General features: G+C 39.0%; 1 protein-coding gene across 5 annotated transcripts in view; it reads left to right on the forward strand.

Moving 5' to 3' along the window:
• Positions 1-1,682: 1,682 nt before the first annotated feature.
• MAP3K4 (mitogen-activated protein kinase kinase kinase 4) overlaps positions 1,683-17,750 on the forward strand; it is a 126,546-nt gene continuing 110,478 nt past the window's right edge. For 4 of the 5 annotated variants that reach the window (XR_646614.3, XM_003898374.4, XM_009206357.3 and 1 more), the window contains exon 1: positions 1,683-2,045. Coding sequence is in view for 4 of the 5 variants with exons in the window: in XM_003898374.4 (XP_003898423.2) it covers positions 1,888-2,045 (158 nt within the window). In the remaining variant the exon portion in view is untranslated. The remainder of the gene's footprint in view (positions 2,046-17,750) is intronic. The other variant, XM_003898373.4, reaches the window with a different exon arrangement.

Below are 17,750 nucleotides of genomic sequence, written 5' to 3' on the forward strand. Positions count from 1 at the left end.
GCTTTCCTGGACCCAGCATGGGGGTGGGGAGAAAACTCACAACACTCACATTGACTATTTAGCACCAGTTAACTTAGGTTTCTATATATGATGCATTACTTGATTAGGTAAGTGTAAATTTACTTGGTTTCTGCTAAAATAGATAGTATCCTCAAGTGGAAATTAAAAAACAAGAACAAGCCACAGGTCTCCCGGATGCTGATTATACTTGCTAAGTGTTTTGTGACTTGAACGCACGTGTCTGCATTATCATTTAGCTTAAATTCGGTAGTCATACCAAAGAATACGTAGTACAATGCTGTTTAAAGAAGAGATTTATTTTATTATTTAACTTTTAAAGTCTCTAATATGCCTTCTAAGAAGGGTTCTGGCTCAGAAAATTGCAGAGGAAAATCGAGTAGAGAACTAGAATTACAGAAACCTAAGAAATACTTTTACTGAGCTTTCTTTACACAAGAAAATGAATGGAAATGAATTATACATGGATACCAATTTGTGATTTTAAAAAAATTTATAATTTTAAAAATTAAGATAAAAATTAATTTCTTTTGAATACTTTATCTCACCCTTTACTAAGCTGTTTGCTTGGTCTGTTGTGCTTACTGCTACAACCCGAGCATCTAGTACAGTTCTTGACATATATATTCACTTAATAAGTATTTGTTGAATGAATGTTGTTGAGTAAATAAGATGAAGATCAATTCAGAAATTCAGCACTATCAGGCTATATACATAATATAGACTATTATAAAAAACTAGAATGAAGCAGTTCCTTTTAACAACAGAGAAATGTCAGTAACATACTTTGAGCACAATATAGCTAATTTCACAACTGGTCTTTAAATACAACATACCTATAATCAATTCAATGTTTTTCTTTGTTACCAGCGTTATTCAAAACGTGCGTTTTACGTATCAAAGCTCAACTAAATGAGGTTTAAGAAATCTGCACATTTGAATGTACTTAATTTTAAAAGATTCTGCTTTTGGATTAACTCTGGATTTCACCCTACGGGAAATTTTGTAAATATTTCCAACTTAAAAAAAACTGTGAAGCCCCAGTGCTAAGACTAAACGATTCCTTGGAATTCTAACAGGATTTTTGAAATAATCTTTAGCCTTTCTTCTTCCCCTCAGTGTAGGAGCATTCCAGTCCAAGTTTCTGGGAGATCACTATCGAATCTTGTGACACTGGGGTGAGAAGTTCTGCAGGGTTGAAATGAGGGGGTCACTTTAATGGTCTGGAATTCTGGAGACTTTATTTCAAGTCTTAAAAATCCGAGCTTGTGGAAGGCTGCGCTATCAAGAGACCGGAGTTGCGAGCGTCCGGGTGACGTCCGTCCTCCTGGAAGGTGGGATCCTGGGATCCGGGTGGCAGGTCCCTGGGCGGCGACTCCGGCCGGGCTTACAGCGCCGCGCCCGCCCCGCTCGTCGGCCCTACCCAGCGTCCCTTCCAGACCGACGACCGCTCGGGAAGCCTCAGGTCCCAGCTCGCCGCACAGCCCGGCTCCGCTTCACAGTCCCCCACTGCCACCGGCCGGGGCGAAACCGGGCGAGCTGGCGAGACCCAGCTGCGGGACCCAATCGCACGGACACTTGACGGCGCTCCCCGCCCCTCCCTGCCGCCGTCTCCGCCCCCGTTCGGTCGGATTCCGGCGCCCGCCGCCTCCGCCGCCGATCTCGGAGGCTTGTCCCTCGCCGCCCACCGTAGCCCCGGCGCTCGGCCGGTCGCCGTTTCCAAGATGGCCGCGGCGCGCAGGGCTCCTGCGGCAGGGTAGAGGCGGAGGCGGAGCCGGAGCCGAGTCACTCCCGCACTTCGGCGCTTCGGTGCCCCGCGCCAGGCTGCAGCTTACTGTTTGCCGCGGCCATGCGGGGCTCCGTGCACGGATGAGAGAAGCCGCTGCCGCGCTGGTCCCTCCTCCCGCTTTTGCCGTCACGCCTGCCGCCGCCATGGAGGAGCCGCCGCCGCCGCCGCCGCCACCACCGCCGCCGCCGCCGCCGGAACCCGAGAGCGAGTCAGAACCCGAGTGCTGCTTGGCGGCGAGGTGAGTGTGGCGGCCGCAGTCGGTCGCTCGCAGAAAGCGGGGCGGGTCCTGGCCCGAACTCCGTCGGGCCCGAGGGCCTCTGCTTCCCGCCAGGTGGGGAGGGAAGCATCCAGGCTCTGCAGGCTGGGGCGGGAGGGGCGCGGTGCATCACTGGGTCCCAGGGGACCGCGGCCGAGTCTGTCCGGCGACTCCTCCCGGGGTTGCGGCTCCGCAGGGTTCTGCTCGAGCGTGTTGCTAGCTCCCCTTCCCTTGCAGGCTCTCCCAGCTCACCCTCAACGCTGCGGGGGCTGGGAGCAGAGTGCGGCTGCCTCCCCTGCCGCTAGCTTCGGAAGAGTGGCCTCACTGAAATGCCTCTCATCATTGCTGAACGAAAGTGGTCCCTCCCCTCTGCCCTCATTCGAGTAAATGAGACATTCGGAAATCGAGTGCGTACTGGCTATTTCCCCGCGTTCTCCTCCTCCTCTCCTCTTGCCCGCTGCAGAGAGTGCCTGTCATCTCTTCGGTGAGAAACTGCACTTAGACTATGCAGACAGACACGTTGCTTTCCTCTTCTGAGGGCCCCTTACTGTGCTTTAGTGCTAGTATTGTGCAGATTGTTGCTCACACGTGCACATAAAGTAAGGATTCATTTGTCTGAAACTTTGCTGCTGCAGGAAGCTCTAAGATGGAACTTCGGTAACCAAAGCATTTGTTGCTTTTTCTTCCATAGAGACTCTATTAACTACCTTTATGCCTTTTTTTTTTTTTTTTTTTTTTTGGAGAACAAACTTACCATAACTGAGAATTACCCTCTTTTTACGTGCCTGTGTTTCTATGTTCAAATGTCCTCTTACTCCCTTGTCCTTTGCATCAGAGAGTAAACTTGCAAACTGCTGCCCCCTGTCCTCAGTAATGAAAATACCTCGGCAGCACTTCTTGGCATCTTATGGTCTTAAGAGCGCTATAGTTCTAGGAATAAGGCAGTAAAGTGTTCTCTTTTTCTTGCTTAAAGAAAATTCACATCTGTAGCTGTAGTTAGAACTGAACACAGGACCCATATTCTTGCTTGTTATCACTCAGTTGGCCCAAGCAAATTTGTTTTATTGTTATAAGCTGTGAAGAAATTAGTTGCCTCTCTTAATTCTGAGATACTTCTGGGTACTTTTAAGGAACAACTCAATAATGGTACAGGGTGTAATGAGAATTCCTTTGGTTCCTTTTGAATACATCTAGTAGTTTTAGAAATTTTGTCAGAAAGTTTATTATGAATTTGTTAACGGGTTCCGTTTTTGAGCAATTTTGATACCTTTTTCTTTAAAATTAATAGTGAACACTTAATGCTTAAAATAGGCCATTGTCTTTACTTCTATTAACCCATTTAATTCTTTCAACAACCCTATGAGGTAGGTCCTATTATACTATCTTTTTTTTTTTACAGATGAGGAAACTGAGGCACACAGGTTAAGTATCTTGTTCAAGGTTTCACAGCTGGTAATGAAGAAAGGTCTGGCTGCCAAACCCATGTCTTTAACCACCATGAAGAATTCATTATCCAAATAGGCAGATCAGAAATTAGAATTCTGTATAACCTACTCCGGAAAGAAATGGAAGGGCAGAGAAATGAAAATGTGCTGCAAAATTGACTGCTGCTTCAGTGTTAAAAAGAAACCTTGACTTTTCAGTCAGGCTTCTGTCTTTGTTATAATAAAAATAGGTCAGGATAATGAGTTTCATCCAACTGTAAGTGAACAGCAGTGTACGGAACAAGAAGACCTTAGAAATATTTTTCTTAGCAACATTGCAGTTAATTTTACAATAGCAAATCTGTAAAACAGATTATTTGACGAAGCTGTTGTTTTCTCTTTTTTATGTCCTCATTGTCACCACCTGCTCTTCAATACACAGAACTGACCTCTGACAGAATTACTGTAGATCTTTGGTAAAAGATGTTGCAGGGGCTATCCAGTTTGTTCATTTGAACTTTTTTTTTTAAACCATTTTAAAGGAGCTCAGTGTACGTGTTCAAAATGTGTGAAATGCCACCTCTTTTTTTTTTTCATAATTTTCTTTTGTATTTTATTTCAATAGTTTTTGGGGGTACAGGTGTTTTGTGGTTACATGGATAAGTTCTTTGGTGGTGATTTCTAAGATTTTGGTGCACCTGTCACCCAAGCAGTGTACACTGTACCAAATATGTAGTCTTTATTCCCTCACCCCGCTCTGAGCTTTCCCCCAGTCTTCAAAGTCCATTATGTCATTCTTATGCCTTTGCATCCTCCTAGCTTAGCTCCCACTTATAAGTGAATATGATACTTGGTTTTCCATTCGTGAGTGACTTCACTTAGAATCATGGCCTCCAGCTCCGTCCAAGTTGCTACAGTTGCCATTATTTCGTTCTGTTTTATGGCTGAGTAGTATTACATGGTGTATATATGCCACATTTTCTTTATCCACTCATTGGTTGATGGGCATTTAGGTTGGTTCCATGTTTTTGCAGTTGTGACTTGCAAATTGCTGCTATAAACGTGTGTACATGTGTCTTTTTCATATGATTACTTGATTTCCTTTGGGTAGATACTCAGTAGTGGGATTGCTGGATCAGATGGTAGTTCTACTTTTAGTTTTTAGGTTTTTTTTAGTTTTTTTGAGACAGAGTCTTGCTGTGTTGCCCAGGCTGGAGTGCAATTGCGTGATCTCAGTTCACTGCAACCTCCACCTCCTGGGTTCGAGCAATCCTCCTGCCTCAGCCTCCCGGGTAGCTGGGATTACAGGTGCCTGCCACCACGCCCAGCTCATTTTTGTATTTTTAGTAGAGTTGAGGTTTCACCATGTTGGGCAGGCTGGTCTTGAACTCCTGACCTCGTGATCTGCCCGTCTCGGCCTCCCAGAGTTCTGGGATTACAGGCGTGAGCCACTGTGCCCGGCCAGTTTTTTAAGGAATCTCCATATTGTTTTCCACAGTGGTTGTACTAGTTTACATTCCCACCAGCAGTGTAAAACAGTTCCCTTCTTACCACATCCATGCCATTGTCTATTTTTAAAATTATTTTTAAATTATGGCCATTCTTGCAGGAGTGAGGTGGTATCTCATTGTGGTTTTAACTTGCATTTCCCTGATAATTAGTGATATTGAGCATTTTTTCTTACGTTTGTGGAAAATGTGCGAAATGCCACCTTTTAATACGTTGGAGACCAATAATGTGGTAATTTATGCTGCCAGGTTAACTGGTTTTGCCAGAGACTAGAATAAAACTCTGTTTGTCATCTTTGTCACGCACTTTATGTCTGTGTGTCATTGATTAGGAAAGTTGTATTAATGCACAGGCCTTTTGTAGAACTCAGGCCTGTACATGTTGGCCTTCAAAGCTGCACGGCAAGTGCTCCATCGTGGCAGATGCAGCCAGCCCGGCACATCTGCTTGGTGTGTGCTTTCCTCCTGGCCCAAGAGAATTATGCAGTGACCGGACAACACAAAACAGGTGGAGAGGTGATAGCCCTCTATTCTAGTTTTATTGCTTGCTGTCAGTTGCGGATACTTTTGTCCTTAGTTTTGATAAATAATTCATGATAAGGATAGCAGTTGTTATTGTTAGTGATTAAACTTTGAAATAAACATTGCTTATCATTTCTTTTTCAAGCTTCCGGGGCAGTTTTAGGAGGATCCTGAGGTGACTAGGAGAGCTATTAAAACTAATTTGGAACAATTTACCTTTGTGACTTCTTGGAGCTGTACACTTAAAACACGGAATCAATTGGATATTAAGGCTGATATAATGCTCTTGTTTACTATAACCTTCCATTTAAAATGTTTATATTAACAATAGCTTCATTGTTCTCATTGACTTTATGAGTACATGCTGCATAAATTTAACAATTAACTTTTTTAAAAAAATGACTTTATTATTTACTTTAAATATTTATCGTAAATTCTTTGAAAAACTGGGTTTCACTACTAAAAAACTAGTTGAATGTCGTCACTCCTAGGCGATTTGATCTGTCTCTCAGCTTGAATGTCCACGTTGAGCCTGCGTGTTTCGGTCTTGACCTTCTACGTCACCTGTGCTCCCTGGAGAAGTCAGCCTCCTGTGGCGCTCCAGACTGGTGGTGCAGCATCAGTGATGGTTGTGGCTTTAGACCACTGTAATAGTAGATACCATTGGCAGGGATGGCTCTAGGCAGAGAGGAGTCATCAAACAGCAGTGATGGCAGAAACTTCATGTTTTCAACTGGGGACTTGTCACTCAAGAGGACTTTGTGGTTCCCTTTAATTTTCTATCATTGTTAGAGGCCACTCTGTTTCCTTCACATGTGCTCTGATGGTGTCCTGCAAATCTTGTTCTGAGCTCTACTGAAATATGGGGATATAAAGGTCTTGCCTGCTTACTGGATACATTTGTTGTAATAGCTTCCTGTTATTTAATAATTCCTCATTCCTTGTGACTGTGATTTTACTCATAGTATTCTATTGTCTCACCCTTGTCATTTGACCAGGTGGTATGTATGCTGTTTAAAGACTCTTTAACGTTGCCTATTAGTAGGCTACTGGAAATAGTTTCTTTAAAGAGAAAATGGAAAACATGTGAGAGAAGGAGATTAGCTGAAGACTCCGTAGGTCTTTATATAAGCTGGCACTCCCTTGGCACGATAATCAAGGCCCAGACACTCACTGTGCTTCGCTTCTCAGGCACAGATACTCAGCTTTGTCTGTACACCTGGTTAGTCAGTGTATTCTCTTGCCTGTAGAAAGCTAAAGTATAATTAAGAGATTGATTAGTAAGCATGATATTAGCCAGGGAAATGAGTTGAATGAGCCCAGTGATTCGTGTTAGCAGACCAGTGAGGTGGACTTGCATCCCTATCAGGTGCACCCCTGCTTCTGAATGAGAGGCAGTGCGATCCAGGCTTATTCTTAGGTTTTTGTTTTCTAGGCGTCACACAGGCTGCTTTTTTCCCTCGTGTCACAAACTTTCCTCAATTGTTTGGTTTATAGTGTGTTTGTTTTTAGTCTTCAGTCTTTAGAGATTATAACAAACCTTGCTTTTCCTGCTTTAATTTGGGGGTATATTTTATCCTTCTCCCTTTAAGACTTTTTTTTTTTTAAACCTCAGTAGTACGGTATATTTTTACTAATGGTGAGTCTCAGAGGATCACCTTATTGTCTCCATTCCCCTCCGCCCGTATTCTCCCCATAATCTCTGCCCCACCGCCTCCCGCCAAGAAGCCTCTAGCATAGTTTCTTAGAACGGTGTGGCAAAGATGTCAGTCGTTGGTGCTTTCATAAAATTCTTTTCGAATATTGTGTTCAAAAAGGATCATGATGGTATGTGGCTTTTCTGGATTTAAATCGTAAAATTCAATTTAAAGAATTAGAACCATATCAGAATTCTGTCCATTTATTAAAAACTGTGTTTTTAAATAATATTTAGTGACATGTGAAAGTGCTTGTGATACAACTCCTTTTGGGGTGGTACCTGAGTATCTATTTTTAAGAAGATTCTCAAGTATTTCTGGTGTATACATACTCACCATTGTATTGAGCAAAAACAAACAGACTGTAAAACAGTATTTGCAGAAGATGGGAGCCAAAATTTGAGGTGGATGTTCATTTCATACACGTATTTGTCCACCAGCTATGTCTGCCCTACCTCCCTGTCTTCCTTCTACCTTATTTGGGGGAATTCCTCTCTTGACTTAAACTACATGGTACATATTGGAGCTGCTGTCTTCTTCCAGATGCGAGGCCATAGGCATGCATTTGACCCAGTCCAAGCCAATTAGGATTCTTTCCTGGGATTTTTCAAATTGGAGCTGGGAGAGAGAAACGCCGATTTTGCTGAAATATATGCTGAGAAATCATGAGCCTAGAGCTAGCTTCCTGAAGCTCCTACAGAGGACCTAGTGTCAGACAGTGATGTTAACCCCCAGAGAAAAGCAGAGAGGCTGAAAGAGGTCTATGGCCAGTTGCCTTTAAAAAAAAAAAAATAAATATAAAGAAAGAGATGGCAGTCTCTGTATGTTACCCAGGCTGGATTCGAACTTCTGGGCTCAAAATAATTCTTTTGCCTCAGCCTCCCAAGTAGGTGGAACTACAGGTGTGCACCACCACAGTCTCAGCCAGTTGCCCTTTTATGCTAGATTAGTCCCTATTTTTCTCTTTATTTGATGTGAGCTAATCTCTATTTGTGCTTAAACTATTAATTTGAGTTAAGCTTCTTAAAATCCTGATACTCAGTATGATCCCATTTTAAAAAGTGTATGTGCATAGAAAAAAGACATAAAGAATACATACTAATTTTTCCTAAAACTTTTTATGATGAACATGTTACATGTTTTATTTTAAAATAAAAAGCTAATCAGAGAGCCTAAATTCTTAACTAGCTCATTTATAATCTTAAATTTCCTTACATTGAATTGTTACTAAAACTGAAATTGATGAGAATCCATATGTCATATAAAGGGAATATTGTTGCCAAATTTTAAATGATTTTATTTATTTTTGGTATCTGTGAACTGTCTGAGCTGGCTGTAGCAAGCTGCTTTTAAAAAATTATTTACTTCATCTTGGGTAAGAGATTATGTAGATTAGAAACAACTCCAACAGTAACAAAACAAACACAGGACTTACGTTAGGGTGGTCTTTTACATTAATAGAAATACTTAAGATCTAGAACTGTGTTCTCAACATGTATATTGTGTTAACATGCTTTCCCCATTTTAAGGGGTGTACTTGAAATGTCTGTGTTTTAAAAGATACATCATGCCACTGGCAGTGAGTATGGTAGGCGCATTTTTAGACCCCTACACATCTCACACTTTGTAATCGAGTGCCTTTGCCTTTAAATATTTATTCACTGACAGGCAACATGACGTTTTGTTTTTGAATTACAAGAACATTCATGTTTTGCAATTTGCAGACCTACCTCAGCAGTATTGGTTTCATGGGTCATATGGATGCCATGTGTTTATAAATTAGCAGGGAAAGCTATTAAGAATATATTAGGCAGTATATCAAAAGCATTTCACACATGGATTTCATTTCAGATGAAATAAGCCTTCTGTGGAGAAAAGTAGATACTAAGCTTTAAAGCTGATAAGATTTGATGTTTTCAGTGGAAGCTTTTTTGTGTGTGAGCAGGCTATTTGAAGATACTGCTGAAATGTGGAACTTTCTGAATAGGGCTTGTTACAGGACAGCTAGTTTAGAGTTGTCAAATTAATAGAAATTGTCAACCTTTTTAGTCTTTCAGTGGAGAACTTTTGGAAGATAGTACATTTATTTAAAATCCTAAAGTCTTTTTATGTGGGAACATAAAATGTAGATATAGCTTGGTTTTCTCACAAAATTTTTGGAGTTAGTTTGTTGTATGCGTAAGTATTTAGTTCTTACTCAGATAAGGATTTAAACATTTGCTAATACAAGTTCTTACAGACGGTAGGACTCTTAGTGTTCCTTTCATCCAACTTCCTAGCCGTTGCTTACAGAATTACAAGAGTTGAGCTCTTGTAAGATCATCTGGGCCGTGCGTCTCGTTTTAGAGATGAGAAAAATGGCCTAGAGGGGCTGCAGCTTTCCCAGGTCACAGCTTAGGTTCCAGATCTGCAGGCCCTTCTTCCCTTACCCTTGCATTGCCATGTGCTCCCCTGGTCAAGGTCCGAAGCCAAGGTGTTCTCCAGCCACTTGCCATATACATAGCCCAGCTTCAGCTCAAGCCTATGTGCACGGTTACTTGGCAACCATGGAATGCTGTATTTTCTGGATTAATTGGACTTGACAGGATCAAACGAGATGAAAGATTTGTTTTCAGAAAAAAATGCAAATAGAAAATATGAAATCCTCTTAAAACTCATCATCCACGTTTTTTTCCCCTATGAAACTTTTCTTTCTTGCTCACAGAATAAAGAAGAGCCAATGCTCAGACATTTTAAGATGTGTTATTTTCAGGGGTCCGTCTGTAGATCAAGAAGACAGTAAGATTCTAACTTCTGGTCTGTAGTAGTGGTTTTGAAATTGTGGTTATGGTTGTGACCTACAGTAAGAAATACATTTTACAACAGTGTGTGTGCGTGCCTTGTAACCAAAAGAAAACAATTTTGAAACAATATTTGACCTTGCAATATATGATACGCTCAAATAATTCTTATTCTGTTCTATTAAAAATTGTTCATCATACCCTACTAAATTGATTTTATTACCCACAAATGGGTTGTGACCCTCAGTTTTAAAAGCGTAGCTCTATCCAAAACAAAAAGGATGCTGTTGTACTTTGTACCTTGTCCCTTGAGACTGAGTCAGGAGAACAAGTACAGTGTTTGTCTACTAAATGATCAAATGGAATTTTGGAGAAGCTCGGCAATACTTACTTGAAGACAGCATTGTTACCCGAAGGCAAGAGTAAGAATGTATCTATGCTTGTCTCTCAACGTTGTACTCTTGGCTGCTTATCCTTAAACTACAAGAATTGTAAGGATCAGTTTAAAATCTAGGTTTATCTCCTGACCTCGTGATCCGCCCGTCTCGGCCTCCCAAAGTGCTGGGATTACAGGCTTGACCCCGTCTCTACTAAAAAATACAAAAAACTAGCCGGGCGAGGTGGCGGGCGCCTATAGTCCCAGCTACCCGGGAGGCTGAGGCAGGAGAATGGCGTAAACCCGGGAGGCGGAGCTTGCAGTGAGCCGAGATCCGGCCACTGCACTCCAGCCTGGGCGACAGAGCGAGACTCCGTCTCAAAAAAAAAAAAAAAATAAATAAATCTAGGTTTAATTTTAGAATACAATTGAGATTGGCATTATGTGAGTAATTTAGGTAATTTGTTGATCTTTCTCTGAAACACTAACTTGTGTTTAAAATTTTTCAGATAGGGCAGTCCTCAAGAAAAAAAAGGAACTCATTTTCCCCTGATATATATACGTATGTATGTACACATATACATATATATGTGTATATATTATATATGTGTATGTTGTATATGTGTATATGTAATATATGTATGTGCACACATATATACACATATAATATACATGTATACACAAATACACATATACATATAAAATATGTGTATATTATATACATATGTGTATATCACATATATATTACATTATATATACATATGTGTATATTACATTATATATGTGTATGTATTTTATATGTGTACACATGCACACATGTGTATATTATATATAGATGTATATACATATTTAGTATATGTGTATATTATATATACATATATGTACACATATATAAGAAATAATCCAAATAATCCAAATACTGACAAATTTACAAAAATATTTTAATCAAGTTATTAATTATAGGTGGAATCATGTATGTCTCAAACTATGTGTTATAAATGTTATCAAATAATTCAAACAATATATATATTTGACATCTATATATTCTGTATATGCATGATATATATGTCATATGTAATCTGTGTTAGGGTACAGCAGTTTCACTTCAGGTCTTAAGCATTGCTTACTTTAGGGTCCACCTTGACAGTTCCCCCGCTTCCCCCCAGAATAGATGAGGTCCTTCTGTTACGTGTCTCAGAGCCCCTGCAGTTTACCACCATTTGTAATTATATATTTGTGCACATATTTGTTTATTATGTTTGCCTTCAGTAAACTCCATGAGGTCTGGGGCATCGTCTACTGTTTTGCTTACTTTTATAGCCTAATTGCTGGCTCATTGCCTAACAGTTAGCAGGTTCTTTGCCGACACTTGTATGAAGGAGGCAGAGCATAGGTTTTGGTAGTAGATAGGCTTTGAATGTTACCTTTTGATTGCTAGCAGTAGGATTGTGGGGAAGTAATTTAGCCTCTGTCTGTTTCCTCATTTGAAAGGCAAAAATAATAACGTCTTCCTAGGTTGTTATTAAGATTAAATAATTCCTCTTCTGTAGTCAGTGCTCAGTATTAGCTGTTATTATTACCTTTCTCTTTTCTTCCTCTTTTTGGGCTTAAGGTGAAAGAGGCAAGTCCTATAGTGATTTTCTTAAAAAGCCACCAAATATACATTGAGGCTAGATACTTTTAAAAATAGCTGCAATAATCTCCATTCAAGAAACATGTCCCCCCCGCCAACCCCCGTGTCTGCAGAAGCCATAGAAATAAGAATAAGGTTCTCCTTTTTGGACCTAGCTTTTCCAGATTCTCTCTTTTACTTTAGTTGTGGTTTATTTGGTAGATTATTCCTACAGGGGTTTGGAATTCTTACTGGCCCTTGGATCATCATAAATCATGCTGCTAAATTAAGAACTGTAACGCTACAGATTGTGATTGTTTAGGTTAATAGGCACAGCTGTCTTTTTCTGTGAAAATTCTTTTTCATTCATTTAACTTGTGTCTTTATAACTAGGATTAATTTTCTTTTCATTTTTTAAATGTTAAGAGGAATAGTTTTCAGATTGATCTAGCCACTGCCTAAGAAAAACGAATGAAATCTTTTCACTTAATAAAACTAGGTTGATCCAGTTACTGCCTGAGAAAAGTGAATGAAATCTTCTCACTTAATAAAACCAACTTAATCAGTTAGAAATTTTCCTGATTATAAAGGTAACATATATCTATTATGGAAAACTATGAAACATATAAAGAAGAAAATAACCAATTCTACTTCTGCCATCTAAAAGTAGTTACCTTGGCATATTTCTTTTCTGTGTATTTTTTTTACACAGTTTATTTTTACAAGCTACCATATACCATTAGCATTTTCCTATGACAACCGATGGCAAACTGTATTTCTCTTGATGTATATCCCATAATTTAATAGTTTGAATATGATAACATAACATATGGTTTGTGATATATATGATTCCACTTACAATTAGTGACTTGATAGAAATATTTTTGTGAATTTTTCAGTATTTTGGATTGTTTCTTTAGGATAGCTTCCTAGGTCATAAGATATTTAGAGTTTTAAGATTTTTGAGAGGTGTTGCCATATTTCCTTCTAGAAAGGTATTAAGTTATTTTATTCTTACCAGTGTGAAAGACAAAATGCACTGGATAACTGGTTACAAAAGCATATTCTCCTAAATTGTAATGAGGTATAGATAGCTTAAGAAGAAAGGACTCCTTATATATCCAGAAAATAAAACATTAGTAACAGCAACAATATTCTCAACAGAATCCACAGTCATCCTTGATTAGTTCATTCAGTCCTATGTAATTCTTTTTCCACTTGATCTTTAGTTAGCTGTCTCATGAATGTATCTTCCTCTTGATTAGAGTTCTAGAAATCTTGACTCAGTCCACTGGTATCTTCTGAAAGTTGTTTAAACTACATCAAAAGACTGTACTGCAGGGTACCTGGCAAAGTCCTTTTCTGTGGGTCCCAAGACAGCTCTTCTTTGTTGAAGACAGGCACTCTGGCTTGTGGCTGATTGTAAGTGCTGTCAGGGAAGCAGCAAGGTAAAACAAAAACCTGTCTGTAGATGACAAAATAACTTTAAGTGGCTGTAGTTAGCTTATTACTATAATTTTCAAAAGTGAAAGATCCAATGAGAATTCATTATAAGAACAAAGCAATTAATAAGGATGTGGTTGGTTGGTTGTTGTACAAGACAAGATTAAAGTCATTCCAAAATTTTTTTAAAGAAAATATTTATATAAACATAAGGATTCTATTTTCAAGAAAGACTGGCTTTTTATGTAAAAATTATTATATAATTATAAAAATTCCATTCTTATAAATTAAATGCAATATCCACTCTTTCTTGAAAATAGTTAATCTTTACTGGGAAATAAAAGTATGTAGTATATAATCTTTACTGAGAAAAAGAAGTTTAGCTATAACATGTGTTAGTTCTGATATATGCCAACAATATACCAAGCATATAGTTAAAATATACCAACAATCTCAGAGAGAGAGATTGTGTAAGTCTGGAATATGTGCTGAACATCTGTCTGTGCGTATTAATGAAACATAGGTAAGTGATGTGAATATCCAGTTGAAAACCACTGGCCTGGAAGATGCTAGATTCAAGTTAAACAAGTTGGGACGTAGTGAACATTTAAAAAACAAAACTGAAATTATGACTAGTAATGCTGTGCTTTTGTCTAATACCGAACAAAGTAGCACCAGGACTCTGATAAATAGCAGTGTATCGTCGTCAGTGAGAGCACTGACAATTTTCTGGTGACTTCTGTAGCAAGCAGAGTCTGAAATTTTTTCAACATTTTACGCATACACGTTTAACCTAGGGAAGGCTAAGCATCTCTTCTGACTTGATAACTCATCAATAACAACATGCCAGATAAACCTAATTATTTTCTAGCACTTCTTTTTTTAAAAGGTGAAAGAACAAATCTTGTGATTGTTTTGGGGGGCACCATCTGGGAAATCTCAAAGACAGTTTTAGGTGCAAATGATATTTATGATTTGATTTTGGTAAGGCAAAATATCAAAAGTTGTCAGATTTGAAAACTTTAATTAAGATAGGCTCATAGGGTACCAAGAAATAGTAGTTGACTTTATATTTAACCCAAGTGACAATAAAGATTTTGAAAGTTAACATAAGTGGTAACATGATCATAAAGAAACTTTCATGAAAGAGAAACTTGTTCCTTAAATAATCAAGGACATACTAAGTCGGCATAAACATAGAAGGTTATCATGGTAAAACAGAATCTTCCTGTCTGTGCAGATAATGTAGAAAGTAAAGAATAACTTATACAATCTTCTATTAAGAGCAAACCAGTAATCTGAGAAACATTTGACATTGAAACAGAGAAAACACAATTTTAGTTTTGTATCAGTATAACATTTGATACTAAAGATCTTTTTAAAAACCTTATTTAAAACCACCAAACTTACCAGTCTTGACCATGACAGATAAAATTGCTTTTCCATGAACCTACTACAACTTTCTGTATCAAAATGAACACATTCATTAATGGACTAAAAATAAGACAAAAAGTATATTATAAACCGTTTTTTTTTTTTTTTTTTGGAGACAGGGTCTTACTATTGCCCAGGCTGGGGTGCGGTGGCACCATCATGGCTCACTGCAGCCTCGACCTCCTGGGCTCAAGTGATCCTCCCACCTCAGCCTCCCCTGTAGATGGGACTATAGGCACATGCCACCATGCATGGCTAATTTTTAAATTTTTTGTAGAAATGGGGTTTCTCCACATTGCCCAGGCTGGTCTCAAACTCCTGGGCTCAAGCAATCTGCCTGCCTCGGCCTTGCAAAGTGCTGGAATTAGAGGTGTGAGCCATTGTGCCCAGCTTTAAACAAATTTTGTTTAACAGTCAGTGTTTTAGTACTCAGGAATGGTCTGGGCATCTAATGAATACCCATTGATTAAGTCAATTTAGTATTAGAGTTTCAAATTACCTAGAGACCTTCTAAATTATCTTCAAGCCGATGTGATTATTGAAATAAAGTTTGTCAGATAATGATTAAATTCTACCTTTTTTAGAATCTTAAGCATTAAGTAGTAGTAATGTTAGCTTATTTGATTAATAAACCTGTATAAGTTTAGGAAGGACATTCACCAGTAGAATAAAAATCTGTGTATATATTTAACACACTGATAAGTCAGAGAAGACATAACTGTTTTTGTTTTGTTTTGTTTTGTTTTGTTTTTTGAGACAGCCTTGCTCTGTCGTCCAGGTTAGAGTGCTGTGGCGCGATCTTGGCTAACTGCAACCTCCGCCTCCCAGGTTCAAGCAGTTCTCCTGCCTCAGCCTCCCAAGTAGCTGGGATTACAGGTGCCTGCCACCGTGCCTGGCTGATTTTTGTATTTTCAGTAGAGACGGGGTTTCACCATCTTGGCCAGGCTGGTCTCGAATTCCTGACCTCATGATCTGCCCACCTTGGCCTCCCAAAGTGCTGGGATTACAGGTGTGAGCCACCGTGCCCAGCCCACATAGCTGTGTTATTAAACCAACAATATAAACTAGTATCAGTTGCTAAAGGTTTACCTAAATTGTGTGAATTTGAATTCTTAAACTGTTTCTGAGTTAGTTTCCATGATCCTTGTCTTCTTTTTTCTCACATTGAATTAAAGGTTCAATTTCCTTGACTTCTGAGCATTTTAGGACTATTCAATTTGTAGAAGGACAGCTGGCCTTCCGTATCTGTGGGTTCTGCATCTATGGATTCAACCACCTGCAGATCGAAAATATTCAGAAAAAAATTGCTTCTGTGCTGAACATGTACAGACTTTTTTTATTCTTGTTATTATTCCCTAAATAATTCAGTGTAATAATCGTATATATAGTAACCATGTTGTATTAGGTATTATAACTAATCTAGAAATAAAGTATATGGGAGGATGTGCATAAGTTATATGCAAATATTGTCATTTTATATCAGTTGAGTATCCCAGATTTTGTTTCTCCAAGGGAGGTCCTAGAATCAATCCCTCATAGATTCTGAAGGATGGCTGTACTTACCTGCGAACCAGTCAGAATTGAGCTCTCTCCTTTAAGGGATTTTATAACCTATTTGAGAATATCATCTAGAGGTAGGAAAATATACAAACTATACACTCACATAATGAGAGGTAAAGGCCTTTCATAGTTACAGACAAACATACAGACACAGAGAGAACACAAAGAGAAAGCCTATATATTCAATTTTAAAATTTTAGTCATGGATCAAGCATATGCAAATGTAACATTCCCCAGTCCTGAGATCTGCTTCTTGGTGGTCATGAAATTCCTAATTTATTTGAGCTCAAAGTAGACAAATAGAAAAAAATAATCAGGTTCTCTGTCATCTTTCTCCTAACAAAAAAAAATCCCTGTTATAACCCATTTGTCTATGGAGATTGACAAACTGTAAAATCAAAAGTATCTGGCAGCAGAAATAAAGCACATCTGAGTAAAAATCAGTTCCGTACTGTGCTGCGGATGAGCAAGGTCCAAAGCACAGGACCAGCAATTGGACTCATTGTTGTATCCCCAGGTCACAGGCCAGAAACAAGGCATGGGGAACCGAGAGGCCTTGTTACCTGGGTGGAGTCAACAGGGATCCGAAGGCAAGGTCTTCATCCTGCTTGAGTCCTGGCATCAAAACAAAGGAAAAATGCAGTGGACAGTTAAGGAGACGATTTTATTCGGGATATTACAGTGGGGAAGAACATTCACTAATGAGGAACGTCTTGAAGAGGAGGGAGAAAACTTAGGGTTTTATAAAATGTGGGAATTACTGAGGAAGATAGAGGGGCTAATTTTACAACATGCAAGAGCATGGTGGTCCTTTGAGTTAGCCATTTCTTGGAACACAGAAGGTGAAGGATTTCCTATCCGTTGCTCTCTTAAGGAGCACAGGGCTCAGATAAAGTTAAACAGTTGTCTCAAGTGATGGGTGTGTAAGTGCCCAACTCAGTCTGTCCTTTATAGCGTTGAATATTTTCGTTTGTATCAAATAGTTTGAAGTAATTAATTTTAAATACCCAGACATGATCCTGTAGCGCCTCTGAAAATCTGTAAATAAAGGTTTTTCTCCTTTTTAAAAAAATTGCTTTGGTTCATATTTGGTGCTTCTGCTCTTTAACAGACTTTGTTTCTAGTGGTCATGCTTATTTAACTTACAGATATTGAGCTTTTTGAGAGTAATGTTTTATCAAACATAAAAGGCTATCAATTGTAATATGCACCATAAATTTTATATTTCACTAAGGAAAAACTGCAATGAAACAATGACACAGTGCTTTTTTATATCAGTTATAGGGTACAGTGAAATATCAGAGATGTTAAAATTAGGGAAAAACGTGTTT

Source organism: Papio anubis, chromosome 6 (assembly GCF_008728515.1).
Source record: "Papio anubis isolate 15944 chromosome 6, Panubis1.0, whole genome shotgun sequence".
In the NCBI taxonomy this organism is placed as follows: Eukaryota; Metazoa; Chordata; class Mammalia; order Primates; family Cercopithecidae; genus Papio; species Papio anubis.